At 51.5% G+C, this 11,420-nt stretch overlaps 1 protein-coding gene across 1 annotated transcript; it reads left to right on the forward strand.

Annotated features, from left to right (window-relative positions):
• Nucleotides 1–225: 225 nt before the first annotated feature.
• On the forward strand, nucleotides 226–7,470 carry LOC135823386 (uncharacterized). The gene is made up of 5 exons (XM_065336237.1): nucleotides 226–685; nucleotides 2,186–2,323; nucleotides 2,807–2,876; nucleotides 3,683–4,189; nucleotides 6,321–7,470. The coding sequence occupies exons 1-5, from the start codon at nucleotides 588–590 to the stop codon at nucleotides 6,900–6,902; spliced, it is 1,395 nt and encodes a 464-aa protein (XP_065192309.1). The 5' UTR covers nucleotides 226–587; the 3' UTR covers nucleotides 6,903–7,470.
• The last annotated feature ends 3,950 nt before the right edge of the window (nucleotides 7,471–11,420 follow it).

Raw genomic sequence — 11,420 nt, forward strand, 5'->3', positions numbered from 1 at the left:
TCGGCTAGGAGATGTACGCTGCACTACAGACATGGACAGCGCTACATGTATTATAATTATACAGACGTAGACAGTAGTGGGTAGACGTCTACACTGCGTCGTGCGTACACGTCCGTGAACGTCACTTTTGTCTGTTTCTGTGTTTGCACCTATGGGGAAATGCCCTTTCTTTTGCAAACAGAGGACGACCACGGACCAGCAGAAGTGATATCGATGACATAGCCAGGCGCAGGCAGAGATCAGTGAACAGCGCTCCATTGAATAGGCGTGAACTACAGGACGTCAGGCGCGTCGACCAACGAAAAAGCAGCATCGGATCTTGGGGAGTTTTCAAACCACTGGAAACCATTTGCCTCGTTTGGAGCCGATCAGCTCGCTCGCTGCTGCAGCATGCTAGCAGTTCAACGGCAGAGAACGACAGTCAGATATTGAAGTCACGCAAGAGCATAGCGCTTGCTGTGCTGTTCCTAATCCGATCGACCAGTAGCGGCAGCAACCACGGAATTCTCAGCGGTCGAAGCAAACACAGTCCAGCAGTTCACGGCTGAGGGCAGTCCAGGTTGCCTCTGCCGCTCGGACTTTGAGCAATGGCCACTGTCGCAGAAGACAGCGGTACCGGTGGAGAAGTGGAGGACGGATCGGCCGACACGACTGGCGATTCCATATTCACCGGCGATGGGCAAAGGTAAGCGAAGGCGCTACTGAAGTAACAAGACACAGTCACTGTTTGATTGTAGCAGGCGTGCGAGTTCAGAGTGATGCACAGCAGCAAACCAGGTGTCCATAGACAAAATTATGCCTCGCACGATAATTATACTGTAGAGTCACTGAGTGACGAGTGTCCTACCATGATCCCTCTGATCTCGTGAATGGAACTTTCTTTTCTATTCCAGTCTCGCCACTAGTACCACCAACAGTAACTACTCTTTGCAGAAATTGTGTTCCACGTAGATTGATATGAGAGAGTGACGCAGCTGCCGCCTCCTTCCTTGTCAACAATACAATATAGATAGCGTCGCACCACTGACAGTCTGTACACATAACATGCATACACAAGCACGTGTACAGGCACATACGCCCCCCCCCCCCCCACACACACACACAGACCCACAAGAGAGGTATCACCCCCCCCCCCCCCCACACCTTTCCAACATATTATTTTGCTGATCAGCCGTATAGGGGCAATATTCCATACGGGTTGCTTTTGGCCTTTCGAGACAACAATCTATGGCTCCTTGGATGTTGAATCTGATGCTGAACTGATTTCAGCATAGGTTAAGGGTCCCTGTCAGGGTAGAGGCGTGGAAGAGGTTGAGGCGCAGCACTTCTGATGATGCACTAGATGATGACGTAGTCGGAACTACTTCCTGTGGCATGGGCACTGGAATGGGAATTTGGTCCTTTCCGAAGCTGTCTTGCGTTTCATGCGGTCGCACATGTGTCTGGCCAAGCCGCTGCTGGACTTGAAACTGCGGTGACAGGTTCTGCACTGTGGCGCGGCTGGATTGCTGAGATGCTCGGACAGACGCGCGCACACACACACACACACACACACACACACACACACACACACACACACACACACACACACACACATATGCCCATCGCGGAAGCGATGATAGCGAACAGCTATGTTAGACATAGCAACTTGTGCTGGGATTACACCATTCAACATCTGGCAAGGCTGATGAACACACATACACACGCGCGCACACACACATGCGCGCACACACACATGCGCGCACAAACACATGCGCGCACACACACACACACACCACACACAAAGATACGCAACGTTGTGGACCCTAGCTGGCGCCAGACCCCACGCCCGAGGACTCCCATCCACCGGGCACCTTTCTGGCCCCTGAGAACCGGCACAAGCATATACTGATTGCCGGGCACAAAAAGTCGTTAGCTGCATCATGCAAGAAATGACGCCACTCTTCACGCAGTGTGGATGGGTAAAATGTCCAGTGTCAAGTAGCATAGAATATTCCATACACAGAGCTACTAAGCTCCATGTATGGAATAGCAAAACAATACTTAAAAAAGTGTTGTTTTACACTGGGACGCTCACCCATCCACACTGTTGCGGCGGTTGGAACTTCCAGGAGGAAGTGTTGGAAATCATTCCGCTGGAAAATTACTATTCAATCGTCTCCCTGATCTTGATGGCATGCTGTAGGTTGAACCAAGGCCCCATGACTATAGCCAGAGCGTTTGCACTACTGCTACATCATGATGAGCGGTCCAGCGCGAAAGGATTTCTGATCGTGTTCGTCAACAGCGCAAGCGACCAGTCCACCGTCCACATTGCTGCCCGGTAAGCGTGTGTGTGTGTGTGTGTGTGTGTGTGTGTGTGTGTGTCTTGCTCTGTGCCTGTGATAGGTCGAGGAATGAAGAATCTTCTACAGTAAACACACCATAGCTTGGTGGTAGAGCATCGCTGACACTAAGCAATGTTCCCTGGTTCGAGTCCTGGTGGTGACGGTCAATGTCTTCTCAAGACCTTTTTTCTGACGGTTTTCAACTCCCTCGGCCTGATGAATGACGTAAATACGTGGGTGACTGAGGAGCAAAACTGGAAATGAAATCGGCCACCTGGGTCATCTCAGGTCCGCTCAGCCGGCTCAGACGCCCGTGCATTGGTCACCGGATTTGACGGGCAGTAGGCATGTGTCAGTGGCGCATACTGTACTCTGGAGAGGGGGGGGGGGGGAGGGGTGAGCTCTTGTCATACCTGTGTATGCATCGTCCAATAATCGTTGTGCTGGTGTTCCTTCTTCATCTGTTCGGTTGCTTCCAGGTTGGTTGACGGGTCCCACAAGCTCATCAAACTGGATCGCACTGGACAGTTGTGGACGCTGGACGATCCGGTATGTGTCATGTGACAATGTACAATGCATATGGAGAACTACAGCATCCACGGAGTGCTGTGGAAATTTGGGTAACTTCAGTACTTGCGGTGGTCTTGCCCCAGGCCTGTCCTGGCGTAAAGCGATGTATACTAGTACTCATACCTCAGTTATCTGGACCCTGGCCTGAAGTAATAGCTACAGGCACTCCGACCTACCGCACACCCTTTGGGCGAGTTTCAGTGAAAACACTACTACTTCAAGTACTGTTGTGTCACTTGTTGTGGACACAGTGACGTCACATGCCATGTCTATGGCCTTTCCTCATCATGTATGTGATTCGGAGTTACTCAATCTGCGGACAGCATGCTGTTTCGTTCTTTGTGAACTCATCAGCGCAGCACGGAGGAAATGAGGCCGAACCTGATAGCAATGGAAATAAAAATTTCCAATCAGGATCGAACGTACCCTGCCAGAGTGCTCAAACTGACAAGTCAGTGATTCGGAGTTACGGATATTTCGAAGCTATGGCCAGTGCCCGGTCCAGGACTGCCCAGATAAGCGAGGTACGAGTGTACAATACCAGCTAGGATAGCTCGGTACGGCACTCAGGCAGAATGGTGTTTCAAAAACTCCACTGCACAATTGCGCCCTTGGCCGACCAACACAACTTCCACCTTCACATGGGGGTGCGACTTTTTCTCAAGTGCAACTTAAGAATCAGGCAAATAATACTAAAACTAATGATGGGAAATGGGGTAATTTTACTTCTGGGCTGTTCTCTGAGAGTGCCGTGCACCTTTCATTGTCTTGTGTGGTGTTCGCAGAGCTTCAGAAACCAGCGTTTCGCCACCTTGGCAGAGCTAGTGTTTTACTACAGTGCACGCAATCGACACATCGTGCCCGTGGATCTTGCCTCTGCACAAGAACGAGAGCAGCAGTCTGAGCCGAGTGAGGAGCTCCTGGAGCGCGGTGCGGCGATCGCGCGCCAGTTTGAAGTGGGCGGACTTCCCCGACAAGTCAGTGATGCTTCCGGCATGGAAGACGATGATGATGACGTTCTACCGCCTCTGTCCAGCGTCCTGAGTGGAAATAGACGGGCCAGCGGCGATACGAACTTCCGACAGCGTGCAATGACGGTGCCTGCCTCCGTTGCCGCCCCCGAGCCTCAGGCAACGGCGGTGCCTGCATCCGTTGTCACAACGGAGCCTCAGGCGTCAGATGACGGACGGCTACAAAACACTATTACAGACGGCCACATAGAATACACGTTTGCGCCAAACACACGTCAAGAACGGGCACACACGGTGAGCGAACCGAACAACACCGACATGGTAAGCACCAGGGAACTTCCAGACTTGTTCAATTTAGGCTCACTCCACCACTCGGCGCAACGCTCTCGGCCGATTCACTCCATCAGCAAATTGCCACCGTAGTGACGGTAATTCACTTGAGAAGAGAGAACGGAAAAAGAGCACAGCGATGAGTGATGGAGTGATGGGTGTTGACTGTTGAGCTCCCCTACTTCGGAGAAAAGAGTAGACGGCGTACCAAGCACAATGCGTGCAAGCAAAGCATTAGTTAATGGACTGTCGAAAGCACAGTGAGAATTAGCAAATAACAGAAACACCATTAAAATGATCACGTGGGTGCTCTGGACATTGTATTCAGTATGATGCTCGGATGAACGAATTTTAAAATTGTTTCCGGGGCCGTTTACATGAGGAAAATAAGCCCGGGTTTATTCGCATCGGGCTTATCTTTCAATCGTTTACATGACGGTTGTACGGTGCTGAGTTCAGGTGAGTGACTGCGAGTTCTGCGCGCATTTTATTTCCAAAATCGCACATGAATGCAGTGGTAAATGTTCGTGTATGATGAAATTTGGATCAAGAAGTGCCGGCTCACGCTTCTACTGCCTTCCGATCGTCACTTATTTTTTCGAAAACTTGAAGGATCGGCTACGACCTTCCACTGAAAGAAAATCAGAAGAAAAAATGCCGAGAAAGAAACAAAGGAGACGCGCTATCCACGGCGACATCCGATCTGGTTCACGGGGCGAAATCGAAAAATATGGAAAAACTCGCTTATAATAGGGATCTCAGCGCGTGCAGTGCGCAGGGTGTTTGCGCATACATTGCGTCCTCGAGTTTTGAGTGCAGCTCGCGGACACAGCAGAAAAATGGCGACGGTCGATTTTCGACACTAGCGGACGCGGTGGACACTAGCGGAATCGTCATCTTCATCGTCGTTTGAACATACTTTGTAATTCCCGCCGAAGGACAGCGTGGCCAAGGCGATATTGCCCCGTTCGATTTTCCTATAATTTTCCATGCGGCAAGAATCCACTTCAGAGAGGATTCAGTCAAAAATTCAGACGTTTTCTCCGGTTAGATTGTCCTAACTTCGATTTTCAGTGCATCAGCCATCGCGAACATCGCCGCCATTATCACTCGGAGAGAAGACATCGCGCTCAGTAGAAGAGGTGTTCACGCTGCGTCCAAGAGTGAAAGATTGTGCTCTTTGACCCTCCATAGTTCCTCTGAGAGAGTGTCTGGGAGATAGGTAGCTTGGAGATGGCCGTAGAACGTGCTTTCCTGGACGCAGTATTCAGCCATTTCTACTGTCTTCTTCAACTAATTTATCTCGAAAAAATGTTCTTTTCCACGATATCTGCACTGGACGCGTTTGGGATCGAAAATCTCACCTGCGCAGACTGGCTGCGCAGTTCACGCGCTGAGATCCCTACTTATAAGCCCGGGGTCTAGGGTAGTTCAGCTCGGGGCAAGCTGAATAAGCCCGCCTCACCATGTAAACGCGCGCTCTAAAATGACTGGGTGACAGATCAAGGCGGGCATATCGTAAGCCTAGGGTTGAATAAGCACGGGCTTGTTTTTCTCATGTAAACGACCCCTCACTCAAGTTTGCAGTCCCAACACTAAGATTTAGTTAGAGCATTGCTGGCCTCAAGCGAAGGTCCCTGGTTTGAGTCCTGTTGGTGACAGTCTAAACGTTTTTTCAGATTTTTTTCCCTTTTCCATTACCTCGACCGTGTGGATGCTACTTTGAATTTTTAGAAGTACAGTACCAAGAGTACATAACCCCCAGAGTGTGCAACACCTGATCCAACTCTGCATAGGGTCTTGGTCGAGCGTAATCGGATCTTCTGATGTCATGCGTACACTCCACACCAGCGCAAGGCCGGTCTCGAGGCATGGCACCGTTGTTTTTGATCCTAGAGTACCCGCGACTCCCCGGGTTCCCCTCAGATGTGTACGGTATTATGACGCAAAGATCCGATTACGCTCGACCAAGACCCTATGCAGAGCTGGATCAGGCGTTGCACACTCTGGGGGTTATGTACTCTTGGTAGTATTAGGCGAGCATTGCTGGATGTCTGTAGTGTGGATCAGAAATTAACGAATACATCTATTTTGTGCATATCCATTTTGGTCTGTCTCACAGGCATCCCGGCCGACTGATGGTCAGGGAGCAATAAGTAGAGGCAGCCGTGCCGTCAATCCATCGCGACTCAGCATCGAATCCTCAATCCAGCGAGAAGCAGCGGCAATCGTTAACGATGACATGAACGCGGACGTGTTCGGCGCCCTGTCCACTGCACAGACGGAGGCGCAGGAGACGCACGTCGAGGATGTCGGATGCATGCGTACGTGCTGCCTGCCCATCTGCGTCAAGTGCTCGGCGCAGCACGATGCCGGTCTGTTGCAGCGCTGCTCGGCGTCGTCAGCACTCTGCCTGCGAGACCGATGCGGCTGTGGCGGCAGAACGGAAGCAGACTCTCCACCGGACGTCACCAGCACGAGAAGAACGAAATCGGTGTGGCGCGTGATCGGTACGTGCTGTTGCTACGTCGATACCGCCGAGGAGCCGGTGTACGCAATGCGACGACGCGGCGTAGTGCCACTCGCGGGGCTGTTCGTTGCTCACTTGGCCTGGGGCATCGTGTACTTCTTCATCATGATTATCAAGGTTGTGCTTGCCGGTACGGCAACGCTATACGCAGTGATCCAGGACTTCAACTGCTAGACTGTGCATGACCGTGAACAACACTGTGCGCAGAGATCCAGGGTTTCAACTGCAAGACTGTGCATGACCCTGGCCAACACTGTATGCAGTGATCCAGGACTTGTGAACTGCCAGACGGTGCATGATCGTGAACAACACCGTGTGTGCTGCACAACTAACATTATCCTTGCTCCAGACCAGTGCAGTTACTGATCCTAGCTGTACACCTGTTGACGATTTCTCCAAGTCTAGCGTAGCTGAGGCATGATCGTATTCGAGAGTTTGTAACCTGCGCTGGCCTTCTGACTAGCTATTGAATTTATCCTGTATTACCATGTTTGTATTCAAAGGTAACAAACGCTTTTTTTAAAGCCACCCATGATATGCATCCAGAGACTCCAAACACACCCAGATATAGAAAGAGAACATTGAACCTGATGACAATTTAAAATATTAAAGGCGACCATGTTCACCACGTGCATCTACTGCTTACACAGCTGCATAATGCCGTTAATTATTATTTTTAAAGTTTTACTTTTATTATTTTTTCGGCAACGCAGATGATGATGATGATGATGTTCACCTCATATGTCCTGCACCAGATCAAATAGGGTCAGTCTGATCGAGGAGCGCTTCAAAGCAAGAAGCGGAGTTACAGGCAGTCCATGTACTTTGGTAACGGTGTTGGTTTTCTGGCAGCTTACACTAGAGCCCAAGAACGTTGTTTCCAAGGGTTTAGCCTGGGACGTTCTTATTTTCAAGCAATCTGGCTGCATTCTTATAGCACGTTCTTAGAAACAATACGTACTGGATCATATGTATACCACAAGATGCCAGAAAACCAACACCGCCGTTCTTAGCTTTAGGCTGTGGCGTTCTTTTAAAAATTTCAGGCTGGACGTTCTTGAGCTCCACGTTCTTCAGCGCGCGACTCTACTGTATGTGATACATATGTATATGTATGTTATATCTCCTACATACAGTCTAGTAAGTTACAATTTGGTTTTAAGAACGTTCTACAAGAACGCACGCGACCACAAGAGAGAGAGAGAGAGAGAGAGAGAGAGAGAGAGAGAGAGAGAGAGAGAGAGAGAGAGAGAGAGAGAGAGAGAGAGAGCCGCATGTTTGCATGCATGACACTTCACACCATCATTATTATTTCACATGCCAGGTCCCTGTCATCAACCCTGCAGATGTACAAATGGTGAGGCTCCTGTTAAAACACACACCTGGTCCTGGTCCTGGTAAACACTGCCATTACGGTCATGTGTCCCCTTGCGGGGCCGACAACATGGAAACGACGAGCGACGGCAGAAAGTCGGCAGTCTGCCGAGAGATCAGGGACCATGTTCAATTGGCACGACGAGAGAGCCATCTCTGGCAGCTATGGATTTGGAATCCACGAGTAGAGCGGCAGCACCGACCACAGGCTCCACAGTGGGCCTTGCAACATGAGAGGGCGAGCCGAACACGCGGCGGCGGAGGAGTCGTCTGAGCAGCAATGGTAGACACCGTCGCCCGGCACGGAGCCTGAAACGATGTCGCGGGGAGCGCCTGGGAGTTGGGGCACTTGTGGGCCACCAAAACTCCGGCACTGCGGAACCAGCGGATGCAGGAAGAACATTGTCAGCTACCCCTCTGTTCCGATACACACACCTTTGGACCTTTGGATGCCCATTGCTCCGTGCAATGATAGCATCAGGAGTTGCAGGATTTCCTGTGGCGAGTTAGATCGTTGGGCCGACGGAAGTCCTCGCCACAGCTGGACACTTTAGGATTTGGCACAGCCGGCCGGGGACGATTGCACATGAGGCGCCAGTCTCGTCTGTCCTGTGCCAAGTTGCACCAGTCACCTGTCACGCACCGAGCACTCAGATCAGCAGCGGCGATGTCCCTCCAACGTTTCTTGGGACCGTGTCTGGCCCTTGTGTTGAGTCTCTCGGCAAACAGAACGCCCTTGGGGAGACGGGAATCCTCCATTCGCCCAAGGTGGCCAAGCCAGCATAAACGGTGACAGCGCATGACCTCCGCCATACCGAAACGACGGGCTAGTTCCTCAGAAGAAATGCGCTCCTGCCACTGCTGGTCCCGTGACACACCCAGAATCACTCGGATGCAATGGTGATGGAATACCTCCAGCCGTCCAGGCAATGTAGCTGCGGGGCCTTCAACGTCCAGGTCTCTGATGCATAAAACAGGACCATCAAGACGCAAGCTTGGTACACATAGCGCCGTGTGCCAAGAGACAGTGACGTGTTGCGGAAGATGGGTCCGCTAGGCTGCCAAACGCACGCGATGCCTTTGCCAAACGGGATGCGATTTCATGATCCAGCTGACCATCCCCACTGATGTTGCTTCCAAGGTAGGTGAATTCATCCTGGCAACTGATAACGTCATCATCACCGAGGACAGGGAGATCTGCACACACCCGACCTGGTCCAACGGACATTGCCTTGGTCTTGGCGATACTGACTGTCAGGCTCCAGTCAGACGCGCATGAGATGAACTCACTGGCCATAGTGCACAGATTCTCATGTGAGGTGGTGTACAGTGCGGTATCGTCAGCAAACTGTAACTCAGTGACATCAAGGTGCTCAAGGCGACTCTTAGTTGTGCGATCGCCGACGAGCTTGCGACCCAAACGATAGCGCAGTGGAAAGCCAGGAACAGAGGAGATCGACCGCCAGTGGCAGTGGGCCACAACAGCTGCAAAATATATGTTTAACATAATAGGAGCAAGTGTGCATCCTTGACGCAAACCATTGCGGACCTCAAATTCCGAAGACCTGTCATTGCCGACACGAACATTGGCGAGCATAAGACTGGATCAAAAACGACATCTTTGGAGGAACACCGTATTTCTCCAGGACCAACCACAAACCAGCACGGGGGATAGAGTCATAAGCCTTTCGCAAGTCTACGAAAAGGATGTACAAGTTCGACTCATGCTCGATGGCTTTCTCCACGAGCTGCCGAGCAACAAAAACCATATCTACGCAGCCACGTCCCTTGCGGAAACCACATTGCGTATCCGGCAGAATGTCCTCGGCGATCTCCTCAAGACGATCCTGGATGATCCGCACGAACAGCTTACCTACGACGTCCAGCAGACTGATGCCACGCAAGTTGTCACAAACGTGAAGATTACATTTCTTCGGGATGGGGACAATTTGCGCATCTCGCCAATCACCGGGGACGCATCCAGACGACCATACCTGCACCAACAGCTCATGAATGGGACGCTGAAGAACTTCACCTCCACAAAGCCCAAGTTCCGGGAGGATGCCAGATTGACCAGCTGCAGAACACGCTCGAAATGCCGACCGAATCTGGCCCGGGTAGAGTCAATATCTGGCGTAGCATTCCCATTCTCATCGAGAACGGATGATGTAGCAGTTGATTTCCTCCCGACATGAACATCCTGCAACATGTTTATGCAGCGCCACCGAGTACGACCATCTTTCTTGGCCCCTTCTGCACGACGTTTTTTATTTATTTATTTTTTGTACTAAGTACACAACCTACTCGTCAGAAGGGGAGAAGACAACAGAGTATACAATGACAAAACAGCAGGGAGAGTAGGGGCTGCAAAGCAAGCCTGTGCTGGTGAGGCAAGCCCACAACACCGATCTATGGTCTCGGCGTTAACGTGAGCTTGCGCACCATAGCCTAAAAGAAGGGGGTGATTTAGTGCGATAAAGACAAGAGAAGGTGAGGTAGAATGGATGAGGAGAAAGAGGGAGAGAGAGAGAGAGAGAGAGAGAGAGAGAGAGAGAGAGAGAGAGAGAGAGAGAGAGAGAGAGAGAGAGAGAGAGAGAGAGAGAGAGAGAGAGAGAGAGAGGGGGGGGGTGGGGGGTGGGTGGGGGTGGAGAGAGAACAAGAAGAGAGAAAAATAGATTCAAAGGCAGTTCAGATGCAGTGAACATCATGCAATGCTTGGGGGGGGGGGGAGCTTCAGGATGGAAATAGTTCTGAACTGTTAGAGGGAGTCTGTGGCCCAAAGCCACTGGCTTCGGCGAAGATGGTAGTGGACGTTCGCTTTGAAGGATTGTAGGCCCTTAGGAGATGGTGGTTTGGTGAAGAGGGAGGATGGCAGCGCGTTCCAGGTGTTGATGATGTTGTATGGAAAGGCGCGTCTTAGGTAGTTAGGAGCGCCTGGAGGGAGAACATTTTCCAGTTGGAAGGGGTGTGAAGCAGACTGTTGGCATTGTCTCCGGGTTACAGGTGCGGCATGGTGGACGACGAGAGGGGGGACCATGGATCTCCGCAGAGGAGGACCTGGTTGGCCCAGTAGCTTGTAGACGAAAGTCAGTGCCGCCACTGTCCGTCGGGCCTCTAGGCTCTGTAGCAAGATGTTGGGTCCCAGGATGTGGAGGGCACGCCTCTGCACTCTGTTAAGGTGTTCAAGGTTAGTGGGAGCAGCTCCCATCCAGACAAGGGGAGCGTACTCGAGCAGGGGCCGGACGAAGCCGTGATACACGGCCAGCATGCCACGGCAGTCCAGAACACGAGCAGCTCTACGTAGGAGGCCAAGACGTG

This window comes from Sycon ciliatum, chromosome 8 (assembly GCF_964019385.1).
Source record: "Sycon ciliatum chromosome 8, ocSycCili1.1, whole genome shotgun sequence".
In the NCBI taxonomy this organism is placed as follows: domain Eukaryota; kingdom Metazoa; phylum Porifera; class Calcarea; order Leucosolenida; family Sycettidae; genus Sycon; species Sycon ciliatum.

What these genes read in the sequence shown, in the direction of transcription:
- LOC135823386 (XM_065336237.1), top strand. Translation starts at nt 588, where the DNA reads ATGGCCACTGTCGCAGAAGACAGCGGTACCGGTGGAGAAGTGGAGGAC. An exon ending in TTCACCGGCGATGGGCAAAG is followed by an intron (nt 686 to 2,185) that starts GTAAGCGAAGGC and finishes GGCATGCTGTAG; the next exon opens with GTTGAACCAAGGCCCCATGA. An exon ending in ACCGTCCACATTGCTGCCCG is followed by an intron (nt 2,324 to 2,806) that starts GTAAGCGTGTGT and finishes GGTTGCTTCCAG; the next exon opens with GTTGGTTGACGGGTCCCACA.